The sequence below is a fragment of the Phyllostomus discolor genome, chromosome 5 (genome assembly GCF_004126475.2).
Source record: "Phyllostomus discolor isolate MPI-MPIP mPhyDis1 chromosome 5, mPhyDis1.pri.v3, whole genome shotgun sequence".
In the NCBI taxonomy this organism is placed as follows: Eukaryota; Metazoa; Chordata; class Mammalia; order Chiroptera; family Phyllostomidae; genus Phyllostomus; species Phyllostomus discolor.
The window spans coordinates 36,929,436-36,954,757 of record NC_040907.2 but is presented as its reverse complement, the minus strand read 5'-3'; the positions used below and the strand labels follow the sequence as shown (position 1 = coordinate 36,954,757).

Below are 25,322 nucleotides of genomic sequence, written 5' to 3'. Positions count from 1 at the left end.
TTATTTTTTAAAAAGATTTTATTTATTTATTTTCAGAGTGGGAAGGGAGGGAGATAGAGAGAAACATCAATGTGCGGCTGCTGGGGGTTATAACCTGCAACCCAGGCAGGTACCCTGGCTGGGAATCGAACCTGCGACACTTTGGTTCGCAGCCCGCACTCAATCCACTGAGCTACGCCAGCCAGGGTGATTACTTTTTATATGTACATAAGAACTTCTTTGTTTTTTAGAAACTGCCTAATATTCCATGTGTGGATACTCATCAGGTTTTAAAATCTGTGGTTTCTGATGAGCCTTAAGTTGTATGACTTTTTTGCTATTAAAACAGTTCTACAATTAAAAAAAAAACACTTCTTATTTAGTCATTTTACATGTTTTTTGGCATATTTGCTGGATGAATTCTTAGAACAGAACTGCCAGATTAAAGGGAATGTGCTTTGGTAATTTTGATATTGCCAAATTATTTTTCATAGAGTTTATCCTCATTTATACTGTCATTTGTAATGTATAGATGCCTCATTTACTTACACCCTCTATGACAGTTTGTTATTGAACTTTTGGATGTTTGCCAGTTTACTGGGCTAAAAAAAATTGTGTCTCAAAGTAGTCAATATTTCTGCATGGATTAAGATTCTAAAGGTTTTTTTTCCAATCATTGTTAATGTTTCTTTAGCGATGTGATATTGGCGACGCTTCCAGGGGAAGTTTATCTTCATATGCTTATATCCTTATGGTGCTGTACTTTCTACAGCAGAGAAAACCACCTGTTATCCCAGTTCTACAAGAGGTAGGTGTTTTAAGAAAATGATGGAGGAGTTTATTGTGAAAACAAGTTATCTAAACACATAGATCTTGCTTATTTATAGTTCATGAGGTTGTGAAGGATTTTCCCATTATGACATTCTAAGTTTTCTTCTTTTATTTAATAGTATAATCAAACAATGAACCTTTTTGAAAGTTTCTTATAGGAGAGTATAGACTACCAAAAGAGTATCAGATGAACAGTACTATTGAATATCTATTGCGGCATTTTTGTATTTTACAGTCAGAATTCTGCAGATCATTATGAAATGTATACCATGATCCATGACCTCATATGTTAGTCTCTCAGGTGCAAATACATGTTTTTTTTTCTCTCCATAGTATTCTCTCTCCATTTCCTTGGCAAGGAAGGTTGATTTATTTCTGTTTATAATTTGGTCAGCTTTGTGAAATTTGGTGAGAGAAAACCCAAGGAAATTCTTCCTCATCTCTGTAAGGTCATATTAATTGTAGTAAGCCTAAGAATAGACATCAAAAGAAACAGATTATACTCATTCACTCAGACTTGGTGACTCATGGAGTTCCATTTTACAGACAGTTTATGTTCTCTGAAACAGGTACAAAGGAGTTCTTAATTATCTGTCTGTTCTTCTTCATTCTTGGCACAGAGTGGATTTGCACACATTAGGGAGGATCCAGTTCTAATTTCTTAGAAAGGGAGAGAAGCATCACAGTTGTTTAGTAAATCACATATTTTGGTCTCATGTGAAGTTTGATAGTCGTGTCAAAGAAGAAAATCACAAAATAGCAAGCCATATCGTGGGTGTCAGATGGCCTTAGTAAGCTTTAAAAAGTTCTAAAGAATGCTGTGTGGTTTTGCAGCATTTTCTTCCTTTTTTTAAATAAACAGTGGAAGGGAAATAAAAACTTTATCATTTTCTAGCAGAGAATTTTAAGTTGCTGAATCTATGTTGAGTGATTGGTTTTTTTAAACAAGGTTGTTCTCTATTATTTAAAATTTAGTATGAATTTATTAGGCCTGCCAGTGTCAAGATCATTCTCTATATTAGTCTAATTGTTATCAAGGCTTTAAATTTGGGGATATTTTCATTATTGCCCTAGTGATATCATCGTAGCCATTTGCTATGACTTTGACAGAATACTATGCTTAAACAGAATGGAACATCAATTATAACAGTTTGTCTGTGTTCTCATTATATTACACACGGATGAGGAGCCATTGAGGCAGCATGATATAATGGGAAGAGCAGGGCATGATTTTGGAGCCAGCAATAACTGGTGTGAATCCTAATTCTGATATCGTGGCCTTCAAAAAGGTGCCTGACCACCACTGCTCTGAGTTTCATCATCAGTAAAAATGTAATAATGGTATTATTTTAGTGTTAATATAAGAGACAAAGACATCGAATACCTTTGAATGTAGTAGGTACTAAAGTAGGTGTCATAAATGGTGGTTGCTTTTATTATTATTAATTGTTATTATCATTAGCAGCTTTACTAATATTATTGGAAAAATATAGGGAGGATTGCCATAGCCTACTTCAAGAACTCTCCCATTATCTGCTTAACAGACAATGATTGATGAAATGACAGTCCATGGAATGTTTTCCATCATAATGAACTGTGATTGTGGGGGGCTTTGTGATACATATGAACTGATGATATATGGATTTTTGCTTCTGGCCCTTTTTGCTTGTCATATGGGACCCCATTGTCCATTGCTCTGGCATCATTTAAATATTGGTCATTGGCATCGATCAACTTTTAAGGGTAAGGATATGTTTAATGAAGCTGATGATCTTTGACTACATTTTTTATTGAACCTAGACTTTAAGTGACTGGGTATAAATAAGGCTCTGCTAAGAATGTTTTTCGTGGTCAACAACACAAAATTCTTTAGGTCAAAAGGAGCTTTTCTAAACAGAATGATTTTGCTGTATTTTAGCAGATCATCCTAAGTAAAAGTAAATTTTCACTTACAAATTAATAAGTATTAGGGATGTTATTTGCATTTGATATTATGAACTGCTATGTTTTCTTAAAAATTACAATTGAATGGGGGAGCCAGTTGCTAAGTGAAACAAACCAGTCACAGATGGACAAATACTGTATGATTTCACTTATTTGAGGTGCTTAGGATAGTCAGATTCATAGACAGTAGAATGCTGGTTGCCAGGGGCTGCAGGGAGGAGAGAGAAATGGGTAATAATTGCTTAATAGGTTCAGAATTTCATTTTTGGAAGATGAATTCTGTGTGTAGATGGTAGCACAGCAGTGGGAATGTGCTTAATGCCACTGAATAGTACACTCAGAATAATTAAGATGGTTAATTTTATTGTGTGTATTTTACCATGACTAAGAAATTGCAATTTAAATATAGTAGTAGATATTAAAATATCACAAAAAGAAAGTACATTCAGAAATGTACAGGATTATTCCGTGTACAAATATGATTAACCTGTTTGATGAGGTTTTAAAGTGAGGAATTAGTGCTTGAGTGGAGAATGATTGGTGTTGAAAGAAAGAGAAAAGAGAGGGAAGAGAGAAATGGAAAGAGTGTGTGTGTGTGTGTGTGTGTGTGTGTACGAGAGAGAAGATATGATTAGTGCTTGTAAGGGCTGAGACAGTGGAGAAGGTAGGCATTGTGAAACAAGAGTTTATAAAAACAGGTAAATCAGTAATTAAACATCCTGTAAGGCCTACCAGTCCCCTTTACTGTGTTATCAGCCAATATATTTGGGTTTGGATCATAGTTGTTACTCAAAAGTAAGAATTCTCTTAAAAAGAATCAAGTTCTAATGAGATACCATGTATCATTTCCCTGTAATACATACAAGAGCATCAAATATTCTGGCCTCTTTAAAACCTACATTTCTTTTTCGATGGCAGAATCCCATGTATTTTGTTTTAGATACTAATATCTGAAATTTCTGCCTTTTTTGTTTTATGAAATGTCAGAATTTTTGCTAGATGATCTTTGGTAACTGTTTATGTGTAAATATAAAAAAGAACTTACTAGATTAGGTCCCTGGAAACTTTTATGTAAATAATGCTTACAGAGTAGATATATTCATTCAACAAACATATTAAGTATTCTCTGTATGACAGGCTTTGATGTAATAGTAGGAATTTTGGTTCCAGAGATAAGTTACAGTCTTCACCTGCAAGGAACTTAAACTTGAGAGTGAAATTAGAGAGACCACACATGTTGTTGATGTTTTTTTTTAAGTGTTTAAAAAAAATTTGTTAATTGTTTTGAGGGGGAGTGACAGAGAGAGAGAGAGAGACACCAGAGATCAAATGCACAACCTTAGCATGTTGGGACTATGCTCTAACCAGCCGAGCTACCTGGCCAGGGCTAATTTTATTAATCATTTTCCCATCTAAAATGGAAGAGGCCATGAGGATCACCTTATCTACTGGTTTTAAAGTATCTATTCTAGTAAGCTCTTATAAGCTAATTTTCACATGAGGAGTAGGGTAAAGAAAGATGAGGTATCTTTTCTTCTATCAGAGTACCTTTGCTTTTATATGTTTTACACTTCTGAACCTTGAGGAAAGTTTCATTTTAGGAAAGGGTATTATAGCTGAACAGAAAGAAAATTTGAAAAAACTAGCCTAATTAATCTCTCATTTTCACTGGGAAAACTAAGGATTTAGGAGCATAATTGTTTTGCCGAGAATCACTACACGGCAGGACTATGACTACAAATGAGATATGCTGACTCTGAACCTGATCTCTTTCTTAAACTTCCTATAGAAAATTAGTCTCAAAGCTGCTTGTAGAGGTTAGTTGTGCCTACACAATCATCTTATGGGGTACTTTTCTTCTTTAGGACAGTGAATTATTACTCATAATCAATCCATCATAAAGAGTTTATAATCTTTATAAGGTGTTAGGGAAAGCTACCTAATTTTCTGTTTTTAAACTAATCAGTGTCCAGGGGTCTTTACAGATTATAGGTACTAGACCCCTTTACCAAAACAAACAATTCCATTGATTTCCTTTGGGTGTACAATTCATAGGTATTATTTATTATGTATTTCTACATCCATGATCCTTGGATGAAAGTGCTGTTTTCATTTGTTTTTGCTTTATTAATCTTGGTCTAGATGTGTTTTGACAGGCCAAATAGGTAACATCAAATGGGTCTTTGGTCTTTCAGACACATTTTATTCCTTAGTAATGATGTCAAATTGTACCTTCCTGGCATATTCATTTTGGAAGAGTTATTTCAATATGTCTGTTATAGCTGAATTCTAAAATAAGGTGAGGGTATTTAGGCTTTTGGGTTGGATGACTTAAAATCTAATAAAAATTATTTTTTTATGCAGATCTTTGATGGAAAACAGATTCCACAGAGAATGGTTGATGGATGGAATGCTTTTTTCTTTGATAAAACAGAAGAACTGGTAATTTTAAAATAGTTTTTATGTTATGGAATGCTTACTGATAAATGTTAGGATTTGCATAATTTAATAATTTTACTTGGATTTGGAGTCCATATTTTGGATAGGTATAGATACTTCTTTTTCTCTCTCTTTTTTTTTTCTCACTTGTAGAAAAAGCGTTTACCTTCACTTGGAAAGAACACAGAAACATTAGGAGAGCTATGGCTGGGTCTACTTCGCTTCTATACGGAAGAGTTTGATTTTAAGGAATACGTAATTAGCATTCGGCAGAAAAAGCTGTTAACAACTTTTGAGAAGCAGTGGACATCCAAATGCATTGCAATTGAAGGTAATCATTTAGCCGATATTCAGAAACAGCAAAATGAGAAGCCAATTTCATTTGGCCAAGGAAATTGAGGGGAAAACTGAAACATATTAGAATTTGGAAGGTTTTTTCTTTTGATTTATCGTTTCCATCCTTTAATCTATGATTAAAAAATAATTTGCTGTTTGGATGGTCTAAGTTATATAGTATTAGACTATAGTCATGGCTACCACATATATTTAATATTATAGTGAACATCATTCTCAAAAAATAAAAATTTTATTTTCTAGACCCTTTTGACTTGAATCATAATCTTGGTGCTGGAGTTTCTAGAAAAAGTAAGTCTTAAATACAGAAATTCTGTGCTCTTGAAGCTCTTACATATTAAGGTCTGCATCTTTATTGTTTTTTTTTCTTTCTTCAATAGTGACCAATTTCATCATGAAGGCATTTATCAATGGAAGGAAACTTTTTGGTACTCCCTTTTATCCACTTCTTGGCAGAGAAGCTGTAAGTTTACATAATTTGAAATCTTACTATTTTCTTTTTTCTTAGAGAACTTTTTTTTTTCACCCCTCTGTCTTGCTCCCAAGCCTCCACCTACCCATACGTTAGACAGCTTTTCTTTTTATGGTACAAGAAGCCTACTCCTGTTTCTAAGTTGGTGTTAGAAATAGGGAAAGAGATGTTTATAGCACCCTGTATTTTTTTATTGCATTTGTCATAGTCCATAATGAGATATCTGCTAAATTTTGTGTATTTGTTTAATCTGTTAACTTTTATCTCCTCCACTGGGCTATATTTCCATAAGGATGGTCCATATCCATAAGGTTTACCAGTATATCTCCAGTACCTGTCATAGTGTCTGACAAAAAGGGTGTACCAAATAGGCATTTTTAAGTATATTTTATTGAGTATGCTATTACAGTTTTCCCAATTTTTTTCTCCCCTTTATCACCCTTCTGCCCTGCACCCCTCAACCCTCCGGCATTCTACCCGCCTTAGTTCATGCCCATGGGTTGTACATATAAGTTCTTTGACTTCTCTGTCTCCTGTACTATTCTTAACCTCTCCCAATCTATTTCATGCCTATCAATTATGCTTCTTATTCCCTTTCATTCCCCCACCCCCATTCTTTCCCTCCCTCCCACTGAAAACCATCCATGTGATCTCCATTTCTCTGGTTCTGTTCCTGTTCTAGTTGTTTACTTAGTTTTTGTTTTTGTTTTTTAGGTTCAGTTGTGGATAGTTGTGAATTTGTTGTCATTTTACTGTTCATAGTTTTGATCATCTTCAATTTCTTAGATAAGTCCCTTTAACATTTCATATAATAAGGGCTTGGTGATTGATGAACTCCTTTAACTTGACCTTATCTGGAAAGCACTTTATCTGCCCTTCCTTTCTAAATGACAGTTTTGCTGGATAGGGTCATCTTAGATGTAGATCCTTGCCTTTCATGACTTTGAATACTTCTTTCCAGCCCCTTCTTGCCTGCAAGGTTTTTTGTTTGTTTGTTGTTTTTTAAAAATATTTATTTTTAGAGAGGGGAAGAGGAGAAACATCAATGTGTGGTTGCCTCCTGTGTGCCCCTACTGGGGACCTGGCCCGCAACCCAAGCATGTTCCCTGACTGGGAATTGAACCAGCAACCCTTTGGTTCGCAGACTGGCACTCGATCCACTGAGCCACACGAGCCAGGTTTTTTGTTTTTTTTGTTTGTTCGTTTGTTTGTTTTTTTAAGAAATTAGCTGACGTTTTTATGGGGACTCCTTTGTTAGGTAACTGTCTCCTTTCCTTTTGCTACTTTTAAGATTCTCTTTTCATCTTTAATCTTTGGTAGCTTAATGATGATGTGCCTTGGTGTGTTGTGTTCCCCTTTGGGTCCAACTTCTTTGGAACTCTCAGGGCTTTCTGGGCTTGTATGCGTATTTCCTTTGCCAGATTGGGGAAATTTTCTTTCATTATTTTTCTTCAAATAAGTTTTTAATGTCTTGCTCTTCCTCTTCTCCTTCTGGCACCCATGTAATTCAGATGTTGGAAAGTTTAAAGGTGTTCCAGAGGTACCTAATCTTCTCATTTTTTTTGAATAGTTTTTTCATTCTGTTACAGTTGAATGTTTTATTTCCTTTGTTCCAGATCATTGATTTGAGTCGCAGTTTCCTTCCCTTCAGTGTTGGTTTCCTGTATATTTTTTTCTGGAGCTTAGATCTGTTCTTTCATTTGGGCCATATTTCTTTGGTGCACCTGTTACATTATAAGGGGTATAGCCTTATGTATTCACCAGGTCAGGGAAATCCACTTTGCTGTGTTGTGGTGCTATTGGGGGCAGGTCGGAGAGGGAACAATGCCACTTGCTTGGCTCTCGTCCTGCTTTCAAGAGACTGGCAGTTTCTCCTGCTGCCACAACCCCCAGGGGACTTTATATCCAGAGATTCTGAGGCTTTATTTTTGAGGCACTGGAACCCTGGGTTGCATGGTCTGTTTCTCTCCCCAGTTGTTCCTCCTGGTTTATCCAAATGAGAATGTGGTCTGCCCAGTTCATCAGCTACTTCCTTGCCTTGAGTCCTCTCTGCCCTTGCTGCCTGTGTCTGCCCATCTTATCACAGATAGGTTAGCTGTCTCCATTTTTAGTTCTTTTTCTGGGGTTTTGTTCTGTTCTTTCATTTGGGCCATATTTCTTTTATCTCCTCAAATTGGCAGTGTCCCTATGTTTGTTTCTGAGTATTAGAGCTGCTTTGACTTTGTCTTCATAGCGTGGCCTATTGTCAAAAGAGCACCCATCTGGATGCATGTGCCTTCTTTAGGTTCTTGGTTGGTGGACTTCCATACAATTCGATTTTCTAACAGTTCTGGGAGTATTCGTTTTTAGGTTTAGTTGTAATTCTTTTTGTGGTTGGGCGAGGAGGGGAAGCGTTTCTACCTACTAATCCATCTTGACCAGATGTTACTATCTGGCACTTTATAGAAAAGTTGCTGACCCCAAGTCCAGGTCACCTTAACTGGGTGGATAAAGAGATTCAGAAATAGAATGGATACAATTTGGTGATTAAGTACAGGTGAAGGAAAAGTGGTTCAGGATGTTTCCTAGGTTTCTGCCTTAATCAACTGGGTGCATTGAAAAAGGCTGCCCTGGCTGGTGTGGCTCAGTGGATTGGGCGTGGGTCTGCAAACCAGATGGTTGCCGGTGTGATTCCCAGTCAGGGCACATGCCTGGGTTGCAGGCCAGGTTCCCAGTAGGGGGCACATGAGAGGTGACCACACATTGATGTTTCCCTCCATCCCTTCTCTTCTCTCTAAAAGTAAATAAATAAAATCTTTAAAAAAATTTTTAAAATGTAAAAAAAAAAAAAAGAAAAAAGAAGAAAAAGGCCTTCATTTTGTCGTGGCAGAAAATATGATGATGATTTTATTTAGCTACATTGATTTTATCAGTAGCAAGTGAGTAATTTTTTAAAATAATGCTTTATTGAACTATAATTCATATACTGTATGGTTCACCCATATAAAGTGAGCAGTAAAGTGGTTTTTAGTATATATGTAGGATTGTGCTTCACCACCAAAATCTAATTTTAGGACATTTTGTTCTTTCTCAAGGAAGCCCCTGTCCCCATTAGCAATCAAATCCCATTCCTTTTCTCTCCCACTTCCCAAACCACTAATCTAGTTTTTGTCTCTGTAGGTTTGTCTGTTCTGGATATTTCATATAAATGGAATCAGAATGTATAGCCTTTTTTTTCACTAGCTTCTTTCTTTTAATATAATGTCTTTAGGGTTCATTCATGTTGTAGCATGTACTAGAACTTAATTCCTTTTTGTGGTTGAATGGATATATCACGTTTTATGTATCCATTCACTTTTTGGACATTTGTGTGTTTTTTAGTTTTGGCTATTACAAGTAATACTATACTGCTGTGAATATTTATGTACACATTTTTGTCTGTATGTGTGTTTTCATTTTGGGGCTATATATACCTAACAGTGGAATTGGTGGTTCATTTTGAAAAACTCATGTAAACTTTTCATTAGGAGCTGCTAAACTGTTTTCTAAAGCAGCTGTGCTATTTTACATTTCCACCAGCAATATATGTGGGTTCCAGTTTTTCTATATCCTCACCAATATTTATTATTATAGGCATCCTAGTGAGTTTGTCATCTTCTACTTTTATCCCTGGCATTAGATAGATTTGAAGAGCACTAAGTGGGTATGTTTTCTTGCCTTTCAGAGATACGGGTACTGTCAGGACAAACTAGTCTTTGTAATAGTGCAAAACAAAGCTAAAGGAAAGCAAGGTACTTGCATAAAGCAAAAATGAATGTGGTTCTTCTAAGACTTTGGAAAATGATTTACGTGTTTCCCTACCTCTTTAGATACACCCTGCTTCATATAATAAAATGTTATATTTTCTTGACTTTTTTATGCAAATCCAGTTATATTTTAAATAATTCAGATGATTTTCTTATTTACATAGAGCTCTTTTATACAGAGAATCATTCCTTTCCAGAAGTGCTATACCAGGCTATAGCAATAAACATGATCTTTGTAGTCAGGCATACTTTGCTTTAAATCCTTCGTTTATCTGCCATACTAGCTTTTCTACTATGAGCAAATGACCTTTCTGAGGCTAAGTGTCCTCAAGTATAAAATAAAGATTAAAATAGCATCTACTATATTGAGATACTATGCAGAGATGCTACAGATGAATGAGAAAATATCGTGGATGTAAAGTGATATTGATGCTGATAATTCTGAATCTCCTTTTTTGTCTCTTTTTTTGGCTTTTATTCATTTTGTTTCTCATGAATATCATTTTCATGTTGTTTTAGTTGAGTTGAGCTATTTGTTGATATTTATTTCCTGTTTGTTTTTTTTTTAACCACTTCTGCATCTTGGTCTCCTTAGCATTTGTATTTATAAGTTTGTAGTGATTTTTTTTCTAATAAAGTTGTATTTTCTCTCTAGGAGTACTTCTTTGATTCTAGAGTATTAACAGATGGAGAACTGGCTCCCAATGATCGATGTTGCCGTGTTTGTGGAAAAATAGGCCACTACATGAAAGACTGCCCTAAAAGGAGAAGGTTGGCAAATAATTTTGTGTCAGCATTACAGGGAAATTAAAGTTGAGGTCAATTATAGCTATAACTGTGTTCAAAAATGTTTAAGTGAGAAAGTTCAGGGCTTTAAATTGGATTTTAGTAAATGTATATTTTAGTGGAATTTTATAATAGAGTGAGATTTATTTGTGGTACCATGATGTCTCATAACGTTCATTTGTTTACTTATTAAATGTCAATTTGTTTTTTATTGACACCTGCTATATGTTGGGAACTGTGCTAGGAGCCAAGACAAGAATGACCAAGACCCAAGAATGGGTTCTGGCTGAGGATTTCACAGTCATACAAACCAATAATTGAAATACAATTAACTGAATATTTGAGATATATACTGTGAGGTATATGACATTTATCTTAGGAATATGCGTTTTGTGTACTGCTAAAATATATATCTATGAAAAATACTTCCTTGTGTTCTCTCTGTATATATTCTGTTTAATAGACCAGGAAAATTCCTTGTTCAGTCATCAAATCTTGCCTGCTATAAAGAACTTACAACTTTTCAGGCAGAACAAGCTCCCTAGTCTCTATCACTGTTTTTTACTGACTATTAAATTTAGGTAAGATACTAATCTTCCTTAAGCCCCAGTTTCTTCCACTGTAAAATGAAGATAATAAGTACCAACCTCTAAGGATTGTTAGAAGATTAAACAGATCCTTTTAAAATTTTTTTAATTTGATATTTTACTATGAAAGTACTAGAATACCCAGTTTTTGCCATGTGAGTAGGTGTGCTATAAATGTGAGTTCCTTTGCCTTTAAAAAGATGTATGAAACATGGGCATATTAGTCACTTTAATTGTGAGACTCTTGTATATTAGTTTGTTCTGTGACTCCCTCAGTTTACAAGTCCCTAGCCCCACATTATTGGTATCAGCAGTTTACTGTTTAGAGTAAAGAAGAAAGACAGTGAAGAAGAGAAGGAAGGGAATGAAGAGGAGAAAGACTCCCGAGACCTTGATCCCCGAGACCTCCATGATACTAGAGACTTCAGAGACTCTCGAGACCTCAGATGTTTTATATGTGGAGATGCAGGACATGTACGAAGAGAGTGTCCAGAGGTCAAACTGGCCCGTCAGAGGAATAGCAGTGTGGCAGGTAAATAAAAAGGTTAAAGTAATTTCTGGTGGAAATGAAGTAATTTATGTTGATGCCATTCTAAGGACCCTAAATCCTTTCTATTCCAAACCTAGCTGCATGGTTTTGGACCTTATAATTTCTAAAAGAGATAAAATTTAGACAGGCTTTTATTTTGAACAGTATTTTTATGTGAACTTTCTAGGTTTTAGTGGTCTGTTGTATTCAATCAATCCCCTTTAAGTATTCGGATTTGAATCACACACTCTTTCTCTCAATATAAAAATTAATGGAAGTTAATTTTTTCCCCTCAAAAGTTAATGAGAAGTTTTCTTTGGGGAACATAGGGGAATTTCTCTCCCTTCTCACTGCTATTATGAGAGAGGGAAATTCGTTTCTTATACTTTAGTTTTTAAAAGATTTTGTTTTTAGAGAGAGGGAAAGGGAGGGAGAAAGAGAAGGAGAAAAATATTGATGTGAGAGAGAAACATTGATCAGTTGTCTTTCATACACTCCCCAAACAGGGATCAAACCTGCAACCCAGGTATGTGCCCTGACCAGAAATTGAAACAGCAGCCTTTCACTTTCTGGGCCGATGTCCAGGCAACTAAGCCACACCAGTCAGGGCGAGATCTGTTCCTTTTATATTTCTTAAGGAATTTTAAGAATTAAAAACTCAAGTAAGAGTTTATTGAAAGAAAAAAATAGGACTTCCGGCCAAGATGGAGGCATAGGTAGACACACTGTGCCTCCTCATACAACCAAAAGAAGGACAACAACACTTTAAAAACAAAAAACAACCAGAGCTGACAGAAAATTGAACTGTATGGAAGTCCGACAACCAAGGAGTTAAGGAAACATCCATCCAGACCTGTAGGAGGGGTGGAGTTGGGCAACTGGACAGAGAGGACTCGTGGCAAGGCGGTAGCTCTAGGACCCAGCGAGGTGGTGGATTGTGGAACTGGGTGTGCAAGGCTGCAGCTGGCTGACCAGGCGGTCCCATTCGAGTGCAGATAAACCAGGTGAAATAAAGGGGGAGTGAGAACTCCCAGCTTAACAGGAAAGTTTGTTGGAGAGACCTTCAGGGTCCTAGAATGTACACAAGCTCACCCACTGAGAATTAGCACCAGAAGGGCCCAGTTTGCTTGGGGGAAGTGGGGGAAGTGACTGAAATCTGGCAGAGAGCAGAGCAAGTGCCATTGTTCCCTCTTGGACCCCTGCCCCACATACAGTATCACAACCCAGCAACTCGGGATACCCAGCACTGGTGAACACCTAATGCTCCGCCATCTTGGATGGAGCCTTCTCTCACTATGTAACAGGCACGACCGGACCAAAAAAAAAAAGGCCCAAACAAAAGAACAGACCAAAGCTCCAGAAAAAATACAACTAAAAAAAATACAACTAAGTGATGAAGAGGTGGCCAACCTATCAGATGCACAGTTCAAAACACTGGTGATCAGGATGCTCACAGAATTGGTTAAACTTGGTTGCAAATTAGATGAAAAAATGAAGGCTACACTAAGTGAAATATAGGAAAATGTACAGGGAATCAATAGTGATGGGAAGGAAACTGGGACTCAGATCAATGATTTGGAGCAGAAGGAAGAAAGAAACATTCAGAAAAGAATGAAGAAACAAGAAGTCAAAAAAATGAGGAGAGGCTGAGGAACCTCCAGGACAACTTTAAACCTTCCGGCATCTGAATTATAGGGGTGCCAGAAGGAGAAGAGGAAGCACAACAGATTGAACATGTATTTGAACAAATAACGAAGGAGAACTTCCCCAGTCTGGCAAAGGAAATAGACTTTCAGGAAGCCCAGGAAACTCAGAGAGTCCCAAAGAAGTTGGATCCAAGGAGGAACACACTATGGTACATCATAATTATATTACTCAAGATTAAATATAAGGAGAGAATCTTAGAAGCAGCAAGAGAAAAGAAGCCAGTTACCTACAAAGGAGTTCCCATCAGACTGTCAGCTGATTTCTCAAAAGAGACCTTATAGGCAAGAAGGGGCTGGAAAGAAGTATTCCAAGTCATGAAAGGCAAGGACCTGCATCCAAGATTGCTCTAACCAGCAAAGCTTTCGTTTAGAATGGAAGGGCAGATAAAGTGCTTCCCAGATAAGGTCAAGTTAAAGGAGTTCATCATCACCAAGTTTTTATATGAAACGTTAAAGATTTATCTAAGAAAAAGAAAATAAAAAATATGAACAGTAGCTGGGAACCAAAGTGTCCCAGGTTTGATTCTCAGCCAGGGTACATTTCTGGGTTGCAGGCCATAACCCCCAGCAACCGCACATTGATGTTTGTCTGTCTGTCTGTCTGTCTGTCTGTCTCTCTCCCCCCACCTTCCCTCCCTAAAAATAAATAAATAAAATCTTAAAAAAATATATGAACAGTAAAATGACAGCAAACTCACAATTATTAACAACCACACCTAAAACAAAAAGAAAAACAAACTAAGCAAACAACTGGAACAGGAACAGAACCCCAGAAATGGAGATCACATGGAGGGTTAGCAACAGGGGAGTGGGAGGAGGAGAAGGGGGGAAAAGGTACCAAGAATAAGTAACATAGATGGTAGGTAAAAAATAGGGGGCGGGCAAGAGTAGTATGGGAAATGTAGAAGCTAAAGAACTTATAATTATGACACATGGACATGAACTAAAGGGGGAATGTGGGTGGGAGAGGGTGTGCAGGGTAGAGGGGAAAGAAGGGGGACATGGGGCAACTGTAATAGCATAATCAATAAAACATTTTTTAAAAGATTTTATTTATTTATTTTTAGAGAAGGAAGGGAGGAAGACAGAGAGAGAGAGAGAGAAACATCAATGTGTGGTTGCTGGGGGTCATGGCCTGCAACCCAGGCATGTGCCCTGACTGGGAATCGAACTTGCGACACTAATAAAACATATTAAAAAATAGAATAAGTTAAAAGTAATGATTTTCAGTTATTCAGATTCTTATTGCAGAAGGTATCTTCTTAATTGTAGAAAAGTAATTTTACATTTGTTCTGCTTTCTAGGACCAGTGGATTTTTTTAATGATCAGGATCAAAAAATAGCATTTTCTTTTAAATTAGTTCTTCTAAGTCCTTTGTTAACATCATGAGTTTAAAAGTCCAAGTTTTAAAATCTCAGAGAGACTTGAGACTCTTATAGATTATCATTTTTCTGCTATTTTATCTTTTGATTTCCTTTCTGATGTTTTCTCTTAGCAGCCCAGCTGGTCCGCAACCTTGTAAATGCCCAACAAGTGGCTAGTTCATCCCAGCAACAGGGTGATCAGTCCCTAAGGACTAGACAGTCCTCAGAATGTGTAAGTACTGTGCCTGCAAATTGGTTAGTCTTGGCAGGAAGATAGCACTATTTTGGGTGGATGATGGGGCTGATTTTTCAGACTGGTAAATTCAGTCTTCTAGATTACACAGTGCTTTGTAGAAGTGTCCTTGCTAAAGCTATGAGTTAGAAAGGAGTATTACTTTTATGGTAATATACATCTGTGTTAATATGTATGAGCAAATTCCTTAACATCATTGAACCTGCTTTATTATTTGTAAAATAACTGACAAGTTTGTTAGATTAAAATAAGGTGATGACTTTGAGGTTTTAGGCTTTGCCTAGTGGAAAAATATCGGTACCATTAATTTAAAAAGACACAAAAATTGAGCTGTATTGGGGGTTAGTAGTGTTAGGGCAATACACATATGGCATTTCACTTGCTTGAAACTTTGGTCTTCTTATAGCTGATATGGATACCTAGTAAAATATATACCCTGTAGGAGAGTAGTGAATTAGAATTCAGATTCTCTGGTTTCATATTAACTTTGTTGAGTTATTCTTTTGTCTGAATCTGTATTCACCTTCTTTAATTAATACTAATTGAATTTTTACTCTGAACCTGACACTGCTTTAAGTACTTGACACTTAATCAAATTTAATTCTTTGAATGGCCCTGTGAAGTGGTAGGTATTAGTATGAACTAATTTTACAAATTGGGAAACTGAGAATAAGAAATTAAAAAGATTCAAACCCAGGTCTATGTAGCTTCAAAGTTGTTAACTCTTAAACATACTAAAAATCTGATGTGATCTTTACTTTAGAAAACATACTTAGAGCATTTGAAAACAAGTAATAGGGAGAGTCTTGGAAAAATATATAGGAGCCCACTAAAATGTATCTACTTATCCTGAATTTGGTGTTTATATTTTCCACATGTATTGTTTAATCTTCACAAAAACCTATGAGGTAGATTCTGTTATTTATATTTTACAAGTGAAGAAACAGATTAGAGTTTCTTTCCTGAGGTCAACAGATACTTGGAAATAAAACTTGAACCCTCAAGCTGTCTCTAAAACCTGTGCTCTGAATCACTTTCGCTGTGCTGCCTCTAACATTCTCTGCTTCTAGCAGTCTGTTTCATTTGACATTAGGGAAGAGTCTGTTTGATGGACGTTACTATTCTGATGTCTCACAAAGCACTTTAAACTCAACCTGTCTAGAATGTACCTCATATTCTCTCCAACTCCTTAGATTTGCCTTTCTCTTATGTTCTCCATCTCATGGAATGTTCCACTATCTAGTTTTCTGAACTTCTCCCTCATACTCAACCCCCATATCCAGTCACCAGGTCCCACTGTTTGTGCATATAAAAGATAACTAAATCATAGCCATTTTCTTCTCTCTGTCTCTATATTGTATTTGCCTAGCACAGGCTGCCATCATCTCAGGATGCCTGTATTATGTATAGCAGCCTTTTAAACAGTCTCAACAGTCTTATATTTATTTATCTTTTAAAATGTTCTCTATTTCATTCTATTAAGCCAGAATATTTTTTCTAAAATGCAGATTGGTGGTGTTTCTGAAGAGTTTAAACCCTTCAGTGGTTTGTTTCGCAGTGCCCCCAAGATAGAGTCTGAACTACAGGTCCTGTAGGAACCGTCCATTATCTTGGTCCTATTTAGTTTTTCAGCCTCAGAGCTTCCATTCCTTTTCCCTTACAATAACAGACTTCTTTCAGATTCCAATTACTTTAAAAGCCATGTGTTTTTATTTTTCAGTCATGTTCCCTCTGCCTGAAACACTCTTTCCTTCTCCATATCTCTCTATCCTTTTTTAAATCAGACCGGTTTCTTTTTGCCCTTGAGTCTCAACTTAAGCATCATTTTTTCCAGGAAGCTCTCCTTGGTTTCCTCTTTCTTTCATCTTATCTCCCCGCCCCTCCCCCTTCTCCCAAAGTCAGTTGAGGTGTTCATACTCTGATTTCATTATACACTATACATTATTACATTCTTTATCACCGTAATGATTATGCTTTATTGCGATTGCTTGTGTAATCTTTACCTGCTCTACCTCTTTTCCCCTATAAACCTTAAGTTCCATGAGAATATACATGTTAGTATTGTATTTTTGATTCCTAGAACAATACCCTGTACATAACTGGCACTTAGTAAATACTTGTTGAGGGACTGAATGAAAGTGACTGAGATAGTTAGATGTAAGTGTCTAGTTATAGTTGGAAGTATGGATTCTACATGATGGGAATGATGTCTGGGCCGTCTCTTCTTTGGGTAGTAAAAAGATTTATGAGGTAATACTTATGTGAGGATGGCTTTTAGGACCTTGTGAAAAATTCTACTTTCATGTAAAATGGGGTTCTACTATTTGTTATGTATATCATAAGCTCTATAATGTTTTAATGCAGTAACTCCATAATCTTGTATTTTGATAATCACTGCTTTTATAAAATTAAGATGTTTATAAATTAATTTAAAAATCTATTTTTTTTCCTCTGCAGTCTGATTCACCATCTTATTCTCCTCAGCCCCCGCCATTTCCACAGAACTCTTCCCAATCCGCTGCCATTACCCAGCCTGCATCCCAACCAGGATCCCAAGCCAAGCTTGGCCCACCTCAGCAGGGAGCCCAGCCCCCCCATCAGGTCCAGATGCCGATGTATAACTTTCCCCAGTCACCACCAGCTCAGTATTCTCCCATGCATGGTATGGGATTGTTGCCAATGCATCCCCTCCAGATCCCTGCCCCATCTTGGCCTATCCATGGCCCAGTGATCCACTCTGCACCAGGCAGTGCCCCCAGCAATATTGGCCTGAATGATCCCAGCATCATCTTTGCACAACCTGCTGCCAGACCTGTGGCGATCCCTAACTCCTCTCATGATGGACACTGGCCTCGTACTGTGGCTCCAAATTCCCTGGTGAACAATGGTGCAGTGGGGAATTCGGGTAACCCTTTCTTTTCTTCTTTTGTGTCTGTCTGTAGAAAGGTTGGGAGATTTATATTATTGGTTGAACCCGGGGAAATAAATGTGAACGAAAGAATGCAAGTGATATTTGGGCAGAGGTGGGGAGCAGTATAGGATTAGAAAAAAGTGTGAGCTATGAATTCAGACTGCTTGGATTTGAATCCTGGCTCTGCCATTTATTATGTGGCATTGGGCTGTTGCCTAATCTCTGTGTGCATTGGCTTCATCTGTCAAATAGGGATGTTTACATTGTCTAACTCACAGGATATTGTGAATATTAAGTGAGGTAATATACATAATATTTTAAATTTTGACTGCAGTACTGCTTTGTATAGGTATTGTTAACACTCATTTTACAGTTGAGGAAATTGAAAAGTTAAGTAACTTAATTATCATGCTGTCATAATTAATCATAGTAGATCCAAGATTTAATCCAGTTCTTCTTTCTTTTAAACCTATGTTCTTTGCCCTAGACTCTTTACTGTTGGTCAGTAAGGATTAGTTCTTTAAAATGAAAAATACTGGTAGACTTAGTAGCATTAAAAATAATAATTTTTTATTATAAATAATAAATTTTCATTATAGAACATTTGAAAAAATTATTCACAATCTTAATCCCTATACATAATTATTAAGTAATATTTGGTGTGTTGTCCTCCATTTACTTTCTAATATTTACATGTTTGAAAATAGTTCACATATAATATATATCTAGTTTTATATCCAGCTTTTTAGTAATAATTATTTTTATTTTAAAACCTCTTAATCATGGAAAATTTGAAATGTACACAAAAAGAGAGTAAAGTATAATGAATCTCCCTCTCTCCCCCTGTTAGCCAGCTTTAATAGTTATCAACATTTGCTATAATTTTATTTGACTCCTTCATCCTGTTAAAAAAAATTCTGGCTTGAGTATTTTAACAAAATATGAGACACTGTATTCCCTTCACTATTTTCTTCCTCATATTAACTATTTATTGAAGAAACAGGAGCATTTCCACATTCTGGTGTTGACTGTATATTTGTGGCATTGTTTAATATGTACTGTTGTTCCTATGTTTCCTGTAAAGTGGTTCTGTTCAGAGGCTGGATTAGAATCCAGTTTTTCGTGTTGTTGTTGGGAAGACTCTTACTTCTTGGTTGATCCTGTATGTTTCCTATTTCTGCACTTCAGAAGGAACTGACTGGTTCTTCTTTTAGTGACTTAAGATTGATTGAGTTAGGTGATATCAGCCTGTTCTATCCATTATCAGGTTCTTCATTAATTTTTACATAGGTCTTAGCCACCATTGATAATTATTGCTGATATCCATTATTTCACTAAGGGTTGTAAAGTGATGATTTTTCTGTTTACCATTTATTCTTATATAAATAACTTTTCCTTATAAATTCTTCATTATACTGAAATGTAGTTTGTTTGGGAAATGTACGTTGAAAGCTTGGTTCCTTCCCTTTATCAGTTTTCATAAGAATTCTAGTGATAATTTTAAACAAAGAATGCTATTCTTTAGAGGACTGGGGTAGGAGGTATCTCTGACCTTTTTCTGAGCAATATAGATAATATATTTTGCTGAGCAGAAGTGCCAGAATGTGAGAACTCACTGAGATTTCCAATATCAAAAGGTAATGGCATACGTGGCCATTCTAATGTGGCCTCTGCTTCTGTCACTCAACAAATGTTTATTGTGTATGAGCCATGACATGCACCAGGATAGTCACTGAGCTTTATAACCCTAAAGACAGACTCAGTGTCCTGACCTTTGATATATTGGCTCAAGTTCTTAGTTGTTTTTTTTTTAATGATATTATTTTCAGAGAGAGGGGAAGGGAAGGCAGAAGAGAGGGAGGGAAGCATTGATATGTAAGAGAAACATCAGTTGGTTGCCTCTCGTACACCCCCAACGCAGGGACCAGGACTGCAACCCCAAGCACGTGCCCTGACTGGGAATCAAAGCGGCAACCTTTTTTTGATTCACAGTCAGCATTCAGTCCACTGAGCCACATCAGCCAGGGCTCAGTTTTTATAGTTTTATGTCCTCCTCCTCCCCACCGCTAACTGATCTCTGTTTCAGCCTTAATGAACTAGTATCTGATGAACATATACTGTCTCTTACCCCTGATTGTTTAACTTTTTCCCTGTACCTGGAATATCTTCTCCATTACTTTTGCTTACTCTCATCTCCTCCTGCTTTGCTTCAGAGCTTGGCTAGCTCATTCATTCTCCATTTTTTTTTTTAATTTTAATCATTGTTCAAGTATCATTCTCCATTTTTAAATTTAAATTACTTCAGGAAGCCTCTAGCTCTTGCTGATCCTGTTCTCCAATTGTATTAGGTATCTTTTCTCTCCGTGTTTCCTTAATATCCATATCATAACCCTTGTCTTACTGTGATGAAATTGCCTCTTGTCTGCAGAACCCATTAGACTGAACTTCTAGAGACTATGGCTTATTTCTTACCTGTCATTGTCTGCCTAGTGTCCAGTACAGTACTTGATGCATGGTACATATATTATTCATATGTTATTATTATATGGTAAACTATTAGTAAATATTTGTTTCATGGATGCATAACTCTTTTTATTTTTTTATTGTTGTTCAAGTATACTTGTCTCCATTTTCCCTCCAGTACTCCTCCCACCCCAGCCATCCTCACTTCCCACTGGATGTATAATTCTTAGTTAATATTACAGCTGAAACTACTATTTCATTAAAAATGGGAGGACTGGATGAAAATATGATTATAGGGGTTGCATTAGAGTTGGAGATTATGTGAGTTTTCCCCTCAGGTTTGAAATTACTTTGTCTACGGCCATACCACCCTGATCACCTCTAATTTTGTCAGAAATTATCTTTAATGAGGTTGTATCACTTGTATTATGAAGCTATTTCATTGTGAAAATGGCCAGGGGAGATTGGAATATATTCTTTAAAATACCCTTTAATGTTAAAACATTCTTTCTCAATCCGTCAAGATCTTGATGTGTATACCTACTCTCATTTATTACTAACTTTGAGCCCTTGCAGCTTCAGCTTTTAGTTGAAACTTGGTTTTATGAATTTGTGGTAAACCAGCCGCTTTATTTTTTTTGTTGCCTCCTGAAAGGACTGAGCTTAAAAGAATGCAGCTAATAGGGGTTTTCGTGTTCTTGCTCTCTACTCCTCCTGTCCTTTATCTCCTAATTTCAGTTCCTGGTAGGAAGTTGAATGAGTAAGGGTAGTGTCTTTCAGGTTATTTCCTGTTTCACTGTGACCCTGAATAGGAAAAAAAAAAACCCACCAAAAATGATCCAGAAGATTCAGGGGGCACAGCACTGAAAGATCATCTTAAAGAGAAGTAGGTTGGTGGGGGTCAGAGAAAGGATAGGAGTCGTATTTTTTGAGTTCCCACTTATATGCCACAACTTATACAAGCCACTTTTATTCTTTTATCTAATTTAATCCTCACAACAACTTGAGGTTCATATTGAACCAGAGTAATTTTTCGAACTGAGATTCAAACTTAAACCTGTTTGGCTTCAAAGCCCTAGTTGTCAGCCATTATGTACACAGTGTCTCAGCTTCCAATAAATTGAATTTCTTTTGCGGCCAAGTTATAATTAATTCTAGGATAGTTGGTATTCATTGTCTTTAGGGTAAAATACAAGCTCCTTAATGATGCACTAAGGTTTTTTGAAATATAGATCCTACCTACCTGTTCAGCTTTTTCCGTTACCACTTCCTTCCTTTACCCCTATTTCTATTTTGTCAGGTGTTTTGAAGATTCCCAAAATTGCTGCACTTTCCTGCTTTCTCGCTTTTATACTGCTATTCCTTTTGTTCAAAAATGCCCTCAATTGCCCCATTTTCCCTAACTTGTTCCTTGTAGCTTAAAACCCAGTTTAGTCAGTCATCTTAGGAAAACCTTTATCCTCGAAAAACTTGTTTAGTTCCCTCTTAGGAACACCTTCTACTGATTTGTTAACAACAGTTACCACATATTATTGTATATGTCTTTTTTTATGTCTCCTGTTTGAATAATTTGGGCACAATTACAATGTTTGAGTCTTAAAAAAATGTTGTTTTTGTATCTTCTGCATTTAGCATAGTTCTTGGCCAGTTATAGGTACTCAATAAATCTTTGTGGAATGAAGGAATATATGAGTGAACAAAAGCTGATGTTTTAAAATATATCTTTTCTTTCTTATTGAAATGCAGAGCCAGGCTTTCCAGGACTAAATCCTCCAATTCCTTGGGAACATGCCCCACGTCCCCATTTCCCACTTGTCCCAGCTTCGTGGCCTTATGGTTTGCATCAAAACTTCATGCATCAGGGAAATGCCAGATTTCAGCCCAACAAACCTTTCTACACTCAAGGTACCATTGCTTACAAATTTCTTAACAGGCTGGGTGGGTTTTGTTTTGGGACAAAGAAGCCTTTGTAAGGGCCAGGATCAAAGAGTGAAAATTCAGGTACTCAGTAAACATTTATTGAGAGAGCATGCTGTGTGTTAGACTATGCTAGGGTTTTGTTGTTCAAGCAAGAATTAAATAAAACCTCCACACTTAATGCACATTGTATTAGGAGAGCCAGAAATGTAAAATAAACGAGAATAGGGGCTTAAAGGAATCAGTTAATGTTGCTCTGGCAGAGAGAGCAGAATATGGGCAGTGGGGATCAAATCACCCAAGATTTTTACGTTTGAACTAGATCTTTTTTTTTTTTTAATGGAAACATTTTTTAAATTTGTATTTATTTTTAGAGAGAGGGGAAAGAGAGGGAGAAAGAGAGGAAAAGAAGCATCAGTGTGAGAGAGGAACATCGACTGGTTGCCTCTCATAAACACCTCAACCAGACACCAAACCCACAACCCTGGCCTGTGCCCTGACCAGAAATTAAATTGGTGATCCTTTGCTTTGTGGGACAGTGCCCAGCCAGTTGAGCCACATGCATGAGGGCTGAACTAGATCTTGAAAGAGATTCAGGATTTTTTCCCTAGAGATTTTCTAGAGGTGAGAGCGGGGAGGGGGTGAAGGAATAATATATTCAGAGTCTCTTAGTTCTTCCTGGCATGAGGGAAAAAGAGAAGAGAAAATACTAGGACTAGAGTATGAGGTAAATGGGAAAGATGTATAGGTGATGAGACTAGAGAAGGTAGGCTGAGGCCATATCATAAAAGAGTTTGGACTCAGTTTAATATGAAGTCAGACCCTAACATTTTTGAGTCGAGTAGTGACATGGTCATATTTGTTTAATAAAACTAAGATTTGAATGACATTAAACTTCACTATATCCTATTGGTTCTGATGTACCAGTAATGGCTTTAATCTAAGTAATGGTTATTACAAACTAAAGAGAATGCCAAGGAACTTGGAACATTTCATCTAGCCTGCTTGCCTCATAGGTATCTCAGTTCCAACAGGGAATGCCTGAGTCTGGCCTTGAGCTCTTGGTTAACCTAAATAGTTAAGAAAACTAGAGTCATAGTTATTACAGTTAAATTTGGGAGTTCAATCCCTGGCTGGAGTGGCTCCGTGGATTGAGTGTCGGCCTGTGAATCAATGGGTTTTAGGTTTGATTCTCAGTCAGGGCACATGCCTGGGATGCAGTAGAGGTCCCTAGTGGGGGGCATGTGAGAGGCAACCACACATTGATGTTTCTCTCCCTCTTTCTCCCCTTCCCCTCTCTAAAAATAAATAAATAAAATATTTTAAAAAAACAGAAACTTAGGAGTTCAAGAAAGTAAAGAAATATACTCAAGATATATTGAGTGAATGAAGTGATAATTTTAAGGGGAAGCCACTAGTATAGTATGACTGTCAGGTACATTCAGTCTTCCTCAGCTATTCATGCACTGATGAGGCATCCCCTCTATTATAGATGAGCAGAACCTTGACTATGACTGCTTTTGTCTTCTAGCAAAGAAGTAGGGCTGAGGGAAGTTACTGTTGGTCATACAAGCTGTTTTAGTGGGGAGAGTCTGAAGTTCTTCCCTGGTGGGTTTGTTCTTCTTGATTCCTCCCCTCCATCTCTTTTTTTCTCTTTGCTTTCATGAATACCTGCATTTCCCTTCCCTCCTTCTCCCCCCAGCCAAGTGTTTTGACATGTGTCATCCCATATTTACTATATAAATAGAAAAGAGAATAGCTACAAGTTAATTCTAAGGGATTATCAGACAAACAGGCATAAGCCTTTCAGTTTCCCGTCTGTGTTGTGTCCAACAGACAGATGTGCTGCCCGTCGGTGTAGAGAGCGTTGTCCCCACCCACCAAGAGGAAACGTGTCGGAGTAATGCAAGTCCGTTTTCTTTCAGCTGGTCTACCGATGCACAGCAACCAGCCAATCCTGCTGTCTCAAGGGTATCCGTACCTCAATGTCAGTTCCATTCAGCAGAAAAAGTGACATTTAATGGAAAGCAAAACAAATCAGGTCCTGATTTAAACTTTTAACACGTTTAGATAGCTTATTTAAATTCTAAGACTGTTTTTAAGAACTGTATTATTTGTATATAAATATGAACTATAGTTTTTACTAGTATCACCAAATTGAGTGATACAAATTTCATCTATTTTATTACCCTATTTTTAAGGGAATTTTATGTTTTGTTTAACCTTGATGAATTGTATAAAGAGAGAATTTTAAAAATTACATTCTTTATTTTCTATTAGCTGTATTCATACTTTGGTTGCTTCAGACTTTATATATTGTTCTTAAGAATTAGGAAAGACTTTCATGTGTTTTAAATTTGTCACTTCTATTCTTTACAGAACCTTGTAGTGCCAAAAACTTTTTAAAAGGTAAAAAAAAATAAAATAAAACTACAACCTGAATATCCAGATTTTTTTCTTTTCCATTCTTGTATATTGAAAATATTCAAACTTGAACAGAAGATATTTGAAGTAATTCTATTTTAAGTTAATAAATCTTTTTGACAAGAGTCAGATTTGGTTAATTTATCTGGTTTAGATGGTGGAAATACAATGTAAAAGTTCAGACTTATTTTACTCTCAGTGAGTATATTCTCATAGACATAATTTTAGAAATTCAAGGGGTTTTTTTGGTGTCCCTTACTTTATTGGACTCAACACCCATATGCAATTTTTTTTTTTTTAGAGAGATCGATTTCTTGTCCCACTTACTTATGCATTCATTGGTTGATTCTTGCATGTGCCCTGACTGGGGATTGAATCTGCAGTCTTGGTGTATTGGGATGACACTAACCAACTGAGGTACCTAGCCAGGGCCCATGTGCTGTTGATAGAAGCAAATGCTGTCTCCATTTTATCATTTGAGAAGACTAAGGTGCAAAACAATAAAGTGGTTTTCAAAGGTAGCACAGTTAAACATGTCGGAAATAAAATTGAAACATCTTTTAAAGGAGAGTTTTAA

The 25,322-nt window shown here is 36.6% G+C and overlaps 1 protein-coding gene across 8 annotated transcripts in view; it reads left to right on the top strand.

The window, feature by feature from the left end:
• Nucleotides 1-24,887, top strand: part of TUT4 (terminal uridylyl transferase 4) — a 105,013-nt gene extending 80,126 nt beyond the window's left edge. Inside the window, exons 20-30 of one of the 8 annotated variants that reach the window (XM_036026078.1) lie at nucleotides 674-787; nucleotides 5,119-5,196; nucleotides 5,347-5,524; nucleotides 5,791-5,838; nucleotides 5,928-6,010; nucleotides 10,460-10,575; nucleotides 11,504-11,709; nucleotides 14,909-15,009; nucleotides 17,488-17,935; nucleotides 22,151-22,309; nucleotides 24,247-24,887. In XM_036026078.1, coding sequence (XP_035881971.1) covers nucleotides 674-787; nucleotides 5,119-5,196; nucleotides 5,347-5,524; nucleotides 5,791-5,838; nucleotides 5,928-6,010; nucleotides 10,460-10,575; nucleotides 11,504-11,709; nucleotides 14,909-15,009; nucleotides 17,488-17,935; nucleotides 22,151-22,309; nucleotides 24,247-24,335 — 1,620 coding nt within the window. In that variant the 3' untranslated portion in view covers nucleotides 24,336-24,887. Of the gene's footprint in view, nucleotides 1-673; nucleotides 788-5,118; nucleotides 5,197-5,346; nucleotides 5,525-5,790; nucleotides 5,839-5,927; nucleotides 6,011-10,459; nucleotides 10,576-11,488; nucleotides 11,710-14,908; nucleotides 15,010-17,487; nucleotides 17,936-22,150; nucleotides 22,310-24,157 lie in introns of those variants that run through there. The other 7 variants (XM_036026077.1, XM_036026082.1, XM_036026076.1 and 4 more) reach the window with 7 other exon arrangements.
• Nucleotides 24,888-25,322: the final 435 nt, after the last annotated feature.